Raw genomic sequence first — 15,997 nt, 5'->3', positions numbered from 1 at the left:
GATTCAAACGTGAACTCATCTGTATGCTACAGAAGGGTGGTCCTGTATGCACAAGAGACACTTCTACTCTTACAGACAAAATGATCCCGAAGGCCATATTTCTGGGAAGTCAGAAAACAAGAGCAGAAATTCTTACAAAGTGAGAGAAATTTAGGCTGCAAATTGTTTCCAAATGAAGTATGCTTATCAGTACTAAAACTAATAATCAATGATATTTATGTGAACCACAATGTTGCATTTTATAGGTGTTACAAGAAATAGTCATTGAATTTTATTTGTTGGCTTTCTTATATTTTGGAGTCAACATCGTACCTCCCATGCCAATCAGGTTTCAAATATTTGTATATGACTCGTCTACTGGCCTAGAAGGTACATGGTCCTAGTGATAAAGGGATGACATGCATTTATGGAATTGAGTTAAAGGCAAGCCCAATATTCTGTGTGAGGAAAAGCGGAGCATATGTCAACTCAACAAGACTCAAGAAACCAACTTTTGGTAGTCTATGTAGTCTTAGAAGGACTACCCATCTTTGTGCCCAACATGCCTCTGTAGAGCTTAGGCAGGAGATGCTGACCACATGCTGAGCTGCCTTGAAAAGATGTGGCAAAGCCATGGGCTCTCTCTTCAAGTGCAAGAGAGAACATTGATTATATTGGCAATACTCTTGTTTTGCTTATGTGTTTTCCACTGTGTGTGCAGTAGTGCATGTGCCAGGAAACAAGCATGGAGTCTGGGGAGGGCAAAGAGTCCTGTTCCATCGTCCATGCCTGCCTATTCCCTTGAGACAGGTCTCTCACTGAACCTGGAGCTGGCCAGGAGGACACAGTGGCCCTCCTGTTTGTGACCCACAGCACACATGTGCCCACTCCTGGCTTTTTTCTGGCATTTCCCCCATATGCACTGGGAAATAAATGCTCATCTTCATGCAACAGAGAGCACTTGCCCACCAAGCCATTTCTTCAACCCCAACATCTCAAAAAAAAAAAAAAATAGGAATTAAAACTGCCAAAAGTTAGGATTGGAACATGGCTGCTTCTTAGTTAAGTGATGGAAAGTGTAAGAGAAAAATTTGGCTCAACCATAAAAATGCACCTCAGCACAGCCCACAAAACTTCTGGCTTTGTGCAATACTGCCACCTGGTGGTAGAATAGAAAAATTCCTTTCCTAATCCTCCAAGTAATACAAATGACCATGTTGCGCAGAGTTCTTTACTTTCCCCTCATTCACAGTCATAGGGGAGGGGAGTAAGGGGAAAATGGGAGGGAGGGACGAACGGGAGGATACAGAGGATGGGATAACAATTGAGATGTAATAAGAATAAATTAATAAAAAAAAAAAGAAGAATGTAAAATAAATAAATAAATAGAAATGGGAGGATTATTTGCCAGATCCAACAGTCTTAGGGCTAAACAGCTGATGCCAAGTTTATGTGGGATAACATCCTGAAAACAAGCTGTATCTTGGATTCTAAAGTTAATGATGCATCAAGGACCTATCACATCTCTAACTACACGGGTAAAGTTTCATAGTTAAACTAGTTAAATCTATATATATTATAGGATACTCAGAGAGTCTAGAAAGTCATGGCCACAAGGCATTTTCTTCCTGGTGACAGTTCTCTAGCGTAATTAGTGGACGTAACACCTAAGGAAAGCCACAGTTGAAAAGTAGCAGCACGGACAGCCTTTGTTAGAGGAGCAAACTTTATACTAAGTGCACACAACTGTCCAGAGGAGAAAGATATGGAATGTTGGGCCCTGGGTGATTTAGTTCTCAGGAGAGTTAATCTTTGCTATGCAGCAAGGATAGCCCATCGTGTCTTCCCAGGACCTGGGTGAAATAGTACTCAGGATAATTTACTTCTCCTTGCTAAGTAATCGCCTCATATATAATTCATCTTCTTAGGCATCCTAAGTCCTCGCCTTCCACTGCAGACACAGACGTTTCAGACTAGAAAGCGATGGCACTTTCTAAGCTAATAAATTGTCCCTCGTTTTATATTTCAGTGGAGGACAAATGTATTCTTGTTAGCCCGTCACTGCTCTTCTGATCATTTTGAAGCCTAGTTACTAATACCAGGCATGTGGTGGCTGGCTAAGACTGTACTGTATATTCAAAGTGAATGCCATCTCCTGAGGCTCTAGCATATCCTCCTGTTGACACTAATCCTTACCAGGTGCGCTTTCATGAAGGAAAACTTGAGTTAAAAGTAAATGTAAAGAGAAACAATACTTAGAAGCAGACAGGGAAGTATCATAGAACAAAACTCTGTCTACAGATTCTACGGTAGTATTTCTACATAGAGAAACTGCTGATTGTAAGAACATCCAATAAGAATACAGAATTCAGGATGAACTTCAGAAGATAAATACAAGGCCAATCCCTCAAATAAATGCACTCTTCTAGATAAATGCAAGAATAAGATATTAAATAAGCCAGGTGTGATGGTGCACACCTTTAATCCCAGCACTCAGGGAGGCAGAGGCAGGCGGATCTCTGTGAGTTTGAGGCCAGCCTGGTCTACAGAGTGAGTCTAGGACAGCCAGGGAGAAAGCCTGTCTTGAAACCACCCCCCAAAGATATTAAATAAAATGAGTGTACACACACACACACACACACACACACACACACACACACACACACACGTGTGCGCGGGGGTGGGGGCAGAGAGAGGGAGAGACTATCCATTTCAAAGCTGTGGCTTTCAGGAGTTGTGATGATACACTACTAACAGTTTAAATGCAATAACCACAGTGACAACACAGGGGTTATGGAATGTCCATGGCTATCTAGTCCTGTACTTGACATACACCATACACTCAACTCATGTCTTTGGAAGGTTCTTTCTGCCTTTAAAAATATCTGGCAATTTAAAGTTTCAGATCTCTATTAACAGCAGAAGTGCTAAGGGAACAACTTGATAGTTTTGACATACCAGATTAGTAAACATGAAAAAGCTTTTAAAAGATACAAAGCTTCTTATACTTTCAGTGAGAATTTAAATTGATAACAATATTTTTGGAGAATAGGTTTTGAAAAATGAAATATTTCAATTTTAACAAGCAACTTTATCTTATTAAAAACATGTAATATTCCAAAGCATAACTACTTAGAAGTCTGATATAGGAGAAAAATAAATGATTATTACATCTATCATTAGCATGTTGAATAGCTTGCTACTTTTGCACATGTATTAGACTTTAAAATAAGTGGAAGCTACAGCTATTATTATATAAATGCTACTAAAGGGTGCATGTATTTCCTATACAATCTTTTCCTACTAGGGAATGCACATTCTTAAAAGCAGTCTTATTAATGAGTGAAAGAATAAGTCAAAATTCAACAGAAATAGAATGCAATGAAAACTCCTTTTTACTCAAGTTGAGTAAGTACTGCACATCTGGGCAAAGACTAGAAATACATTCTCCTATTTGGGCAATAGTGTTATCCATTAAAGTAATTTTCTAATATCTATCTAGAAATAATAATTCAAAAAGTACATATACACACATGTGTAAAAACTATATTTATGGAAGGGACATTACAGTTACAGAATCACATGTGGTGATATCTTAGTTGCTTTGATAAACTTTAAAATAAAAATGGTGTCAAAAGCATGCCCCTAGTGCTTTTATTCTTTTTAATTTATTTTTTGTTTTTGTTTTTTTGTTTTGTTTTCAAGACAGGGTTTCTCTGTGTAGCCTTGGCTGCCCTGGACTTGCTTTGTAGACCAGGCTGGCCTCGAACTCACAGAGATCCACCTGCCTCTGCCTCCCGAGTGCTGGGATTAAAGCCGTGTACCATCTACACCAGGCTCACAGTGTTTTTGTAATGTAGGTAAACCTGAGCTGCTTCTCACTGGCTCATTCTCTCAGCACCATGCCTGACATTCCCCCTCATTCCTCTACCTATTGTAGCAAGTACTTAGATCTAAGTAAAGTCCATGAATAAAGCATCTCTTCCGTGGAATCCAAAGGCTTACCATAATGCCCATGTGGAAACTTACCTTTTTGACTTCTTTGCTCGATCTGAATGTCTGCTGAACAAAAGAATCGCTTTCAATGGCTTCAATTTCTTTTACTCTTTTTACTTGTTCTACCAGGGTGGCTTGGTCTGAAAAAGAGTAATGTTAATGTACTTCGGTACAAGCTTGTTACCAATGCTATACCCATGCTATGTTCCTTCTTCTCCTAGATGAAAATCAAATTCACTAATTAAGCTATAAAGAAGCACTTTCCTCCTTCAATTTCAAAAATAAAATACGTCTAGAAACTAAGACTCTCATGTAAAATCTAAAGCCTATTGAGCAGGCATTGGTAATATGATTTTGGGTAATCTAAACCAATTTTGTGGGAACACCTCTACGTTTAACATTTTATCATGGAAATACACAAAAGGAATGAAAAGATAACAAATCCATCCATAACCATCACCCAATATTCACCAACACTCTGTTATTCTCAGCCCACTAGAGCCTCATTCTCAATCTATTTTGAGATGGAAACTTGGACTGTGTAAAAGGACTATGTAAAAGTAATCCAAGAGGGCGTACTATGCAAAACCAAGCTCTAAACCATCAACTGTTTCCTTTCAATATTGTAGTGGTCAATTCTAACATATTAAGACCAATGAAAATGTTATCATAATACTGCTTGTCAGGCCTCAAATTACCAGCAATTAAATACAATTTGTATGTTCCATGTCTAATTTTAAGTGTCTTTCTAGAAGCTTGTTTGAGCACGGCCTCTTTCCATCAGTCAGAACCTCCTACCCTTCCCTGTCATTGCCATCGTTTAGTGAAGCAAGTGAATTACTTATTTCAGTTTCCTGACTTCTGGGTCTTGTTGGCTTTAACCTCATGATGTCATCCAACGTGTTCCTCTATCATCCCCTGTTTGTGCAGATCAGCACAATACCAGCTCAATTTATTTTGATAAAAAAATGTATCATCTCAGGTTTGGGAAGATGGCTCAGTGGTTAAGAGCCATTGCAGTTCTGGCAAAGGCCCTGGGTTCAGTTGCCTATATCCACTGGGCAGCTCACAACTGCCTACAACATCAGTTCCAGGGAATCTGAGGTACTCTTCTGGCTTCTGCACACACCAGAAATGTATGTGGTAAACATACATACACACAAGCACTCAAATATACACATAAAATAAAAACAAATCTTCAAAACTTGTAATTGTAGTGAAGGCATGCCAAGATACTCCAGGGTTATCTTATACAGTCCCTGTCCCTGAACTGATACTATCTGCTTCTGTATAGAGCCCAGGCTGTGTTCTCTAGGGGGACAGCAGGGTCAGAGACCTGGGCGTTTGGCATGCTGACCACTGCTGAACTGCTGTTGCTTTTCAGTTGTTTTAATGTGTAGGGAAAATATTCTAGAAGAGAAAATTTAATATGAATCCATGCTGATTACTATCAATTACATTAGCAATTATGATTTTAAGTAAACTTATGGTTATGCATCTTCTCATATGCTAAAAATATTCAGCATTAACAACATTGTTGAAAGCACTCATTTTCCTATTAGGTGTGCATTATATTAAAAAAATAAAATGGCAATGATTGCTATAAACCACAGGGGGTATTGATGCATCTTGTTAAATGTATTTTTTACCTTAACACATATTCTGCTGATGAACTGTCAAAACACTATGCTTTATGCTAGCGGACATTACTCACTGTTTGATTATGTACTGAGTTATAGGGTTATTCATTTGCTTCAGTTTAGTTTTGATTTTTACATCTTGCTCTGTGACTAACAGGTTTTTAAACTGTGATGTGGTTCTAGGCGAAACTGTGAAACATTGCCATTCAGAGACGTAGATTGTTTTTCATATCCTAGGCCCCTCATTTTTCCTCCAATCCAAAGATAATTATTTTATTAGGTTTGGATTTAGCTTCCATCGTTTGTAAGACCATAAGCGCTCACATCTCTTTTTACTGTAGGACACTAGTGTACTACATTCCTCTTTATGTCGGATGTCTTCACTACAACTCACTACAGCTTAGAGCTTTCTTTACTATTTTACAGTTGTGCAGTTACCTATTTTATAGTTTTATGATGGTATTTTTATGAATGCTCAAATGATGGCTGATTCACAGCGTTTTAATAAGAAGCAGCACTCAGGTGTTGCTTATTTTTGTGTTTCCCCCCCCACATGTTAGCTGGAGAAAAGATTACATGTTTCATGTTAAAACTCTTGCTCGGCACTGATTCCAACACACGGCTGAACCAGGAGCCACTGTATATTCCACTAAGGCAGCTCCACTTTTTTGGAGTTAGGCTTTATGGATAATGGTAGCTCTTAGTTTTGACAGTTGCGATAACTAGTTTGACCGCTGGCCTTCGAGGATCTGCATGACAGCAGCGTTTGCATACAGCAGCCCTGGCCTGAAGGCACAGAGGCTGCCACGGACACAATTAGAAAGAACACAAAGAGCAAAGTTTAGTAAAAACTGAAATCGGTTTCAAAACATTTGTCTCAGTTTTTGGCCAATCACAAATTATAGTTGTATGGTCCCACGCAACCATCCATTTACTCAGGGGAAGACCAAGCCTCCCAGCCGTGCGCAGTCTTTGCTTGCCGAGAAGCTGTGTGTGGAACACTGGGACGCAACCACAGCTGCAGCCAGCGGCGGTCCCATTTTTGGAAGAACACATTTTCCTGTATGATCTCATTCATGTACTGCCCAAGTGCTGCAGAACTGCAAATGGCTCCTTTGCTTTCGTAGAAAAGGTTTTTTAGATTTTAATTCTGTGATGTACTAAGCATATGAAATGAGAGATTCTTTGTCTAGCTAATGTATTAATATTAATGCATACCTTACTAATGTGTAATTTTAAAAATTCTATGCATAGGAAGAATGCTATAGTAGAGAAAAATAATAAAAAATTGGTACAACTGTAAAGTCTCCGTTAAAAAAACATTTTTGAATCCTAGTTAGTTTTACCAAGATTATTTGCTTATCAAAAATTCTCAACAAGAAACCCTTATTTCTGACTTCATGATGATGTCTCCTATATATCTACGGCTAGATCTCCTGGATTTTTTCTCTAACTGTCTAACATATTCTCTCATTTGTATTTGCAAAGCACATCATTAGTATTAAATGTCAGAGGTGAACAGAGAAACAGTACTGATCTCTAAAGCTTGTAGTGTTTGTAGCTTTAAATTTGGAAATACCACCAGTGCCTAATACAAATAAATGTGGTATCACAGAACCCGGCCAAAGGGCCAGTATGCTTATTAAAATAGCATCGTAGAAATTATAAAGGAGAGAAGAAAGATTAGAGAAACAGAACATTATCTTTATCCTTTAAGAAAAAAATCACCTCGGGACTAACAAGGTGACAGGGCAGAGAGGAGAAAGCCAGCTTGCCGGATTTACAATGTGAAAACAAACTGCATAGCTTTCATCTTTTAATGCTGATCCCAAACTCAGCAACAATGATACTTAAATTAAAAATAGGAAGATGCATGGGAGATGTAAAATTTCTGTTTTGTAGTAGTAGTTCAGCTATATATTATCTGAAAACAATAACCATAAAATATTTTAAAATTGTTCCATATTCAACATTCTAGAATCAACATCCACAAATACAAGTCTTGAGCACAACCGTGCAGCTTTAGGAAGCAGAATAAAACACAGCAAGAACATATATTATGCTATTTTAAGTTCAGGTTCTTACATGCCTACTAAATAAATTCTGTGTCATTTTAAAGACTTATAAATTGACTTAAATCAGTACTTTTTTACATATTTACATGAATGCAATAAAGCATTTTATTAGCTACAAAGAAAGAAAAGAAAACAGAAATTATGGGAAGCTGACTTTATGGTACAGGCCTGTAATCTTAGCTAGTTGGGGAGATGAGGCAGGAAAATTGTGACTTCAAGGCTTAACTGGGCTGTGGTGTGAATGCAAGGCCAGTTTGAGTAACTCGGTGAACCCCTGACTCAAAACCAAAAGGAAGGCTGGGAAAGGGAGGCCAGTAGCTCCAGCTTAAGGGTAGAGAGGTGGGTTCTCCCTGGATTTGATTTCCAGCATGGAGGACACAAGTTACTAGAAGAATAAAATTGAAGAATGCTAACCACCCAAGCCCCCCAAACTTAACATAGGGAACAGGAGGGGAATATATCCACTAGCACTTAAGTTCATTATTGGAAAAAAAAAACCCAGTGAATTCCTTGTCAGATATCATGGAATAGATGTATTGTAAACACACACACACACACACACACACACACACACACCCAACCCCCCACACCTCTAAATAGGAATCAAAATTCCATTTCAAGACAAAAAAATAAGCATTAATTAATTTTGTAGAAAGTAATTTTGATTTTTTGTGAAAAATAGAATGTTTTTAATGTTGATTTTATATATAAAAATAAGCTCTCTTATTTGAAGTTTCTAACAATTTCATCTTATCATATCATTTACACATTGTCTTTTAGAATATCACCAACATATGAATGAATGGTGATATGCAGATTTACATTGTGAAGTAGAGAAGATGAAGTCTAATGCAAACTTTTCGTTTCATTTGAAAATACAAAATTTTAGTCTACATTTCAGTTTTTGATTACAAACATTAGGTCTCCTGTGATAGCAGGAACAGGATGGGAACAGCAGATGGCACCATTGCCCAGGATGTTTTATTGGGATGAGGACAAGTGGTGTTTCAAAGATATCTTAAACACAAGCTCATCGTCAATGGTTCCTTCCAGTTATTAATATTTTATAGATTTATCCGAAGTTAAAATGCGTTTTATGTTAACAAAGAATTTGGGTCAGTTGGTCTACATTACTGAGTTATTTATGATATTGTTCCAGGAAAAATATTTATATACTAACAGTACTGCTACAAATCTATTAATAATACAAAGGATTACTCCATTTCCAGATAAAATTGAATTGGATATTAACTAAGAGTAGAAACATCCATGAACACACAATTTCAAAGAAAACAACAATCTCTGTACTGTAAAGCATTTCCAAGCGCTTTCCAAGAATAAAAGACAACATCCCTTGAGCTGTTACTCAACAAAATTTGTAGGTAAATGAAATTAGAAGTTTAAATTTACAAAGCCAATTTCTTATAAACATGAAATTTAACAAATACAATTATTGCTTTCCTTTTAAAAACAATTTATCTTTTTTTGTTGCTGTTGTTTTGTTTTCTGAGACAGGGTTTCTCTGTGTAGCCTTGGCTGTCCTGGACTCACTTTGTAGACTAAGTTGGGCTCAAAATCACAGAGATTCGCCTGCCTCTGCCTCCCAAGTTCTGGGTTTATAAGAGTGAGCTAGCACATCTGCCTTTATCATTTTTCTTATATAAACTGTCTTATAAAAGTTGTAAAAAGAAATCACACAGCAAAATTAACCAGAACTAAAGACTATTAACTAGAACCAAAGGCTGTACAATGCAATGAAATTCTTGACAGCCGGGCGGTGGTGGCGCTCGCCTTTAATCCCAGCACTCGGGAGGCAGAGGCAGGTGGATTGCTGTGAGTTTGAGGCCAGCCTGGTCTACAGAGTGAGTCCAGGACAGCCAAGGCTACAAAGAGAAACCCTGTCTTGAAAAACCAAAAAACAAACAAACGAAATTCTTGACAGTTATAGTAGGCATTTAGAATGGAAGCTGGTAAGCATCACACTGGATTTTATATTTTTACCATTAAATGTATTTTTATGCACTTATCCATTACCCAAACCAATATATCTGCAATGTTTCTTTGAAAAAAAAATACATGAGAAAACTATCCAATCTCAACATTTAAAGGCATCATAAAACACATTCCTGGAAGCAAATCTCCAGACATTATATCCACAAACAACATGAAAATCAGAAAACTCTTTTTGTAGAAAAGGCATTGTCTAGAAAACTTCTGGAAGGTGATGCTGTTAACACTGGGTCCTAAGAGAAGCAGAGGTCCCTCGGGTGTTTGTCACAAGCAGTCATTGGTCGGGGTCTAGCACAGTCTCAACTCATATTAAAGTGCTCACTATAGCGGGTTAGAGAAGTAATTTCAGCGTGACTATATTTTCAAAGAATAATTTCAGTTAAACATATTAAGTATAAAATGATTTGGGCCATTTTGATTCATAGAAACAAATCTTCACTGAATACCTCATCTCCCCTCACCTAGGAAGTTTTCATGTCTCTGTATTTTCTCTGTCATTTAAGGCCACACCTATGTCTATGTTTTGAAGATACTGTGCCTTGCCACTGATGTGAAAAGAGGCCTCTTGTATAATTCACCTGGCTCTAAGCTTAGCTGTCTCACAGTGATCCCAATCTCTGGGTGAGTGGCAGCTCTGTCTCCAGGTTAGGAGACAGCATACCTCTGTGTTGCCTTCAGAGCTTAGTGGAGGGTGCTGCATTGTTTGGTGAACAATTAATGTATATTTGTTGAATAGCTGAAAATTAAAACACTAAAAATAAAATGGTTTTGGGCAAGTGACAAATACGTTTTTTAACTTTAAAAATGCAACGTTTTAGAGTTTTTGCTTTACTTTGTATATTGGTGTTTTCCAGGCATGCCTGTCAATGTACATGCACGAATAAATGGCTGGTGCCCATAAAGGCCAGAAGAGGGCACTGGATCCCTGGAAACGGAGTTACAGATGATGCCTCCATGTGAAAGCTGGGAATTGAAGCTGGGTCCTCTGGAAGAGCAGCCAGTGCTTTTAACAACTGAGCCATCTCTCCAGCCTTTTAAGAGATAGTTTTAGGATTATGGGTTTAGACTGCCTGCGTTAAAATTTTTCTGCAACTTGAAAGCTGTTATAGCCTTGGGCAAATGGTCCAAGTTGTGAAGGTCTCAGCTCTTCTGTCTGGTATGGGGATAGTAATGGGCTACATATCTTAGGAGGAGTGAGAGATTCCCACTCCCTGCTTCTTCCTTTCATAATTTTTGAGCACATTTACCACACCAAGCAGTGTTCTGCATGCGTGGATTTAGAAACCGAATGTTCCTCTCACAGAGCTTATATTTTAAATAGGGAGATAAATAATAAACAAATAGGGTACCTCATAATACAAAACAACAACAACCACAAAAACCAGGGTAGAGCGTCAGGGAGGAGCTAGGGGAGCCACATTAGATGGGAGAAACAGGGAAGAACGCTGACACACTGGTACTTCAGCAGAGAAGGATGACATTAAAAGGTAGTCATGGAAATCCGAGGCATCTACCTGTGCTCAGTGCAAGGTTGGTGGATCACTGAAACACATGGTAAATGCACACTGATACAGTGATGTGCTCAGTGACGTTTAGTTGTATACTAAAGACATGGAAGCTGCCCACCTGTTTTCAATCTAAGCAGGCTGTAATTGGCTTTGGTTCCTTCACTCTATGGTGGGCAGGAAAGGAGGAACAGAGACTAGGAGCACTAGAGGGCAGCCTTGTGAAGCTGGTGAAGAAGGTACAAAAGGCCCCACACTGTTCTATCTGTCCAGGCCACACTGTGTCACGGCAGTGTTGTCACAGCTGCCAGGATCCAGTGCTTTGAGATACAGGAGGTTTTGCCATTTCCCATGGCATGATCTACCTCAAGTGGTAGAATTTCTGTTTAAAGAAAATGTGCTGTAGTCTAGTGCACAAAACCTTTGCTCTGGTTATTTGGGACTCCTTTCTAATGCGACAGAGGCTAAGTTTTCCTTTTACTTAGTACACGGTACCTAGACCATGTACACTATGCTGGTAGACAGAGCAGCAGCAGCAGGATAGAGTGAAGGCACTCTGAGCTATCTACTTCACACATTACTCTATTTACCCATCAGAGCTGCTGGGAAGGCAGTGCCATTCTCACTACAAGAAGAAAAATATGCCCATCAGTAAATCAGCCAAGGTTATGTGGGTAGGTGGTGGCCGAACCGGGATCCAGTCCTGGCCTGTGATCTAGTCATTGTTTCTAAAATGAATTATTTACTCTTCTTACACCATGCAATAAATTATTTCCCCTTACTCCATCCATTTGGTAGAAATAACAAATGTACTTGGGGTTGTACTCACTCTGCATTCTAATGCTTATTCATGCAGCAAAATGTAACAGAGCTCTACTTGTAGAAGACATGTAGACGTGGCCTTGCTCTTCTGCCATTATCTTGCCTTGGATTGTAGAAGTATAGTATCATCAGAACCTCCTACACTTAAATTTTTTGAAAGAATTCTTATGTCACATTCTTAAAATCTTTATAATAAAAAACAATAAAGTATTCGAAAACCTAGCACTTAGGCCTACAAATAACCCAAGTAGAAAAATTTTCACTTCAGAGTTCTTTATTTACTGTGTAACATCTGCTGTTAGAAAAAAAAAAAAAAAAGCCCACACAGTTACTATGAATTTGGCTGCTATGCAGTCCAACTCCATAGATTATTTGTTTATGCTTGCTCAAGACATGGTAAACCTGTGTAGTCAAGACTACTTTAATGCAACCATAAGAACTAATATTTCAACAGAACTAAGGCCTTGGAGGTTTTTTGTAATGAGGTAGAAGAGAGGCATGTAACCTGAAGAACTCAGATTACCAGATTAGAATAAGGAACCTGCAGTTGCTGTCTGCTGTCCATTTTAATTCCAGAATTGTTATTGACTCTAATTAAAATTCTGTAGATGGGAGAGCTGAAGGTTTCTAAGGAACTCAGAGTGAATACTGTCTGCCAGCCATCTTCAACACCCTATAACCACACACAGCCCGCCTGTCAGTAGAGCTGGTGCAGACATCTCGGGGCACACCACATTTGTCACTGTGGCTAATATCAGAGATACGCAGCTCTTTTTTCTTAGCACACAAAAGCAAGATATGTAATTCAATGCTCAATTTACCCTTGTCTCACAGGAGATTTTTCCCCGCTAATTGATAGAAATTAAGCCATTAATCAAGCCACTAGCCATCATTCAAACCAGGGAAGATGAATACAAACTTTCATCATAACCACCTTCCCCATTTTAGTGTTCATTAGCATTAATTTTTAATGCAATTATGCTATTCTTTTACGCTGAGCTCATAAATTACTGCTCTTTTGTTGCTGGCTGGCCTTGTAAAATCCAAACTAATGCTTTGTGCTCTGATCTTAAAGGCAATTACTAGGTTCTTCTATCTTTTATATCTTTGCATCCTCAATAACCTTTATATATAACTAATATCCATGAGTGACTGTGCCTGTTTTTCTAATGCCTTTATATAAATCTTGGTGTATGTAAGTGTAGTCAAATACAGCTATAATAAGCACACACATATATCATACACATTATAAAAATCCAGATTCATATAAAAATAAGATCTCACAAATTCATACTGACATTTAGGTTCAAATATAAAGATATTTTTGTGATTTAAGATAAAAATGTAGTGCATTATTTATGAAAGTTATACCTTTCATAACATATTAGGAAAAACAGGAATATTAAAAATGGCTGATTAAACATTTACAAGAACAACTACTTAAAACAGAATGATTTAAGTTTCAAGATCTTTAGGTCCTTTGCCTAGGCTGTTTTAGGATAAAAATTCTTGCATTATTTACTTATTTATTTTTTTGGTAAACAGGATCAAATCCAGGGCCTTGTACATGATATACAAGCTCTTGTCCACTGAGCTATATCTCTAGCCCGAAATATTTATTTAAAAAAATCTAGAACCTGAAAATCAATGAGACAGAGGTCAAGAGTAATAGGAGACTAAAAGATTTATTTATCCCAAGGTACATTATAGGTATATATAGCAACTCCAGGGCCTCATATTTTGCAAAGGGGAAGTTCTGGGTTATTAGGAGATGATGCTAAAATGAAGACATATTTCTCAGAAGAAATCTTGAGCCCACGGATAACACAAGGTATCAATTCTGTCTCAGATAAGAACAAGACACACTTGTGACCACACCCCCACCGCACCAGGGATGTTTACCCACAGGTGCAAAGAGGACACAGAACAATCTCAAGCCCACCTTTGTGAGTCTGCAGTAATGCTTCTGTCTGTTTATAAGTTATGCTCTGCAAGCTCTAAGATTAATGAAGTAAAATTTGCTGAGAGAATGTTGGTAGTGCCGGTGTTGATGGCAGCCCTGTCAGCTCAGAGCCACACAGCTGCAATGCTCCTCCATCACTGCTGAGATTGAAGTAGGTCATGAGACGCATACTCAAGAGCTGACTAAAATAAACACTTATGCTAGTAGCTTCTTAAGATATAGAGGCGATGACAGGGGCTGGAATTTTTTCTTATATTTCCATTCCTGATCAGGTCTTTGTTTTCATTTTTATTAAAAAAAAATCTTACCTGGATCAGGGGCAGTGAGGGTAATGCCTGCGATGTCACTATGTCCGAAGCAGGTACTTAACATTATTGTATTTGGACATCAAGGCAGTCAATAAAAAGCTATGAATTCTAATACACTTAAAAAATAAATATGCTGTATTTGGACCCAGAAACTTTGAAACTTTGAGGGGATAGCTTAGAATGCTAAGTTAGGCCTTAATGAAGCTTATTTTAAAGTTGCAATTTTAAGTATTTATTGTTAGTATTTCTTTTAAAATTCTGTATTACATTATAGCAAATTATTATATTTAAGGAAAAAAAGTTCTTCCATTTGTTACCATCCTTCCTCTCTCTGAGAGACCAGAATTGTATATAAAACTTCAAAGTATATAAATACAGTCACGAGTATTCACCATGACATTACTAGGGATGCAAAGGCTAAGGAATCCCCTACTGCAGTAGGGGAATCATGGAAAGGAAACAAAGGACTGGCAAATGGCTTAAACTTTCAAATCAGGGGATATTATTTATTACCCAAAGTTATAGCTTTGGGGATCAAATGATCTGACAGATGGAAAGCCACTTTATAAACACAGTATGTTCCTATACTGCCCACTATCCTGTGGCAAGCACCACCATGTTCAAGATATAGAATGTCTCCACTGCCACCAAATTGTCCTTGTGCTCCTCTTCAGTCAGGCTCCAACCCATCCTGACCTGAGTCATCACAGATCTGCTTTCCATGACTATATTAGTCGGCAGTATGTAGAATTTGATATGAATGGCATATCTGACATCTTCTCCTCAGCATGCTTTTGAGACAAAACTACATTGTTTTACATGTTTCAATGTGTTCTTTTAGTGATGGTAGAATTCTAGGATATAGATAACTATAATTGTGCTCACTTGTTTCTTCATCAGTGGATATAAGTTGTTTCTAGTTTTGTGTAATAAAATTACCATAATATTCATTGACAAAGTTTTCTAAGCACTTTAACTTTACTGTTATGTGTATGATGTGTGTGTCACAGTGAATGTGTGGAGGTCAGAGAACAACCTTCCAGAGGCAGTTCTTTCTTTCTACCATGAGTTCCAGGGACTGAACTCCGGTCATCAGATATGCACGACAAGTGCTGTAACCCTCCTGAGCCATCAGACCATGTCCTGTAAGGACATTAACTATGCAGTGCCTGAACTGTATGTATGTGGGTATGTATGTATGTATGTATGTATGTTGAATTAGCAAGCTGTATGTGGATGGAGTTCAGTGGTAGAGTGTTTGGTCCTGGATTCAATCCCTTGCACTGCTACCCCAAATTACCAAACTATTTTAAAAAACAGCTGCATCACCTTACCTTCCCACCAACAGTATATGAAATAGCTGTTCCATGTCTTCAAGATTTGGTTGGACTTTAAATTTTAGCATTATAATTGTTATATAGTAAGAGCTTACTGATGTTTTAATGTGTAGTCTCTGGATGAGTAATGATACCAGTTTTTCTCATGCAATTATTTGCCATTTGGTAACTGAAATGTATGTACAAATCTTTTGTTCATTTAAAATTGTATTCCTTATCTTTTAATCATTGAGTTATGAAGTTTAAAAATTATTTTAAGTGAGTCTCTAGGCTATTATATACACCATAAGTATTGTTTATTGAACTTTTTGTACAGTATGTTCTGACATTAAAGGCTATTTTTTCTTTTTTTTAATTTTTAT

General features: G+C 37.8%; 1 protein-coding gene across 1 annotated transcript in view; it reads right to left on the bottom strand.

The window, feature by feature from the left end:
• The window catches only part of LOC127199018 (serine/Arginine-related protein 53-like), a 162,908-nt gene that overhangs the window by 3,284 nt on the left and 143,627 nt on the right, over positions 1–15,997 (bottom strand). Inside the window, exon 5 of the mRNA XM_051156909.1 lies at positions 4,009–4,115. Within this exon, the coding sequence (XP_051012866.1) occupies positions 4,009–4,115 (107 nt within the window). The remainder of the gene's footprint in view (positions 1–4,008; positions 4,116–15,997) is intronic.

Source organism: Acomys russatus, chromosome 15 (assembly GCF_903995435.1).
Source record: "Acomys russatus chromosome 15, mAcoRus1.1, whole genome shotgun sequence".
In the NCBI taxonomy this organism is placed as follows: Eukaryota; Metazoa; Chordata; class Mammalia; order Rodentia; family Muridae; genus Acomys; species Acomys russatus.
This window is presented reverse-complemented; position numbering and strand designations above follow the sequence as displayed.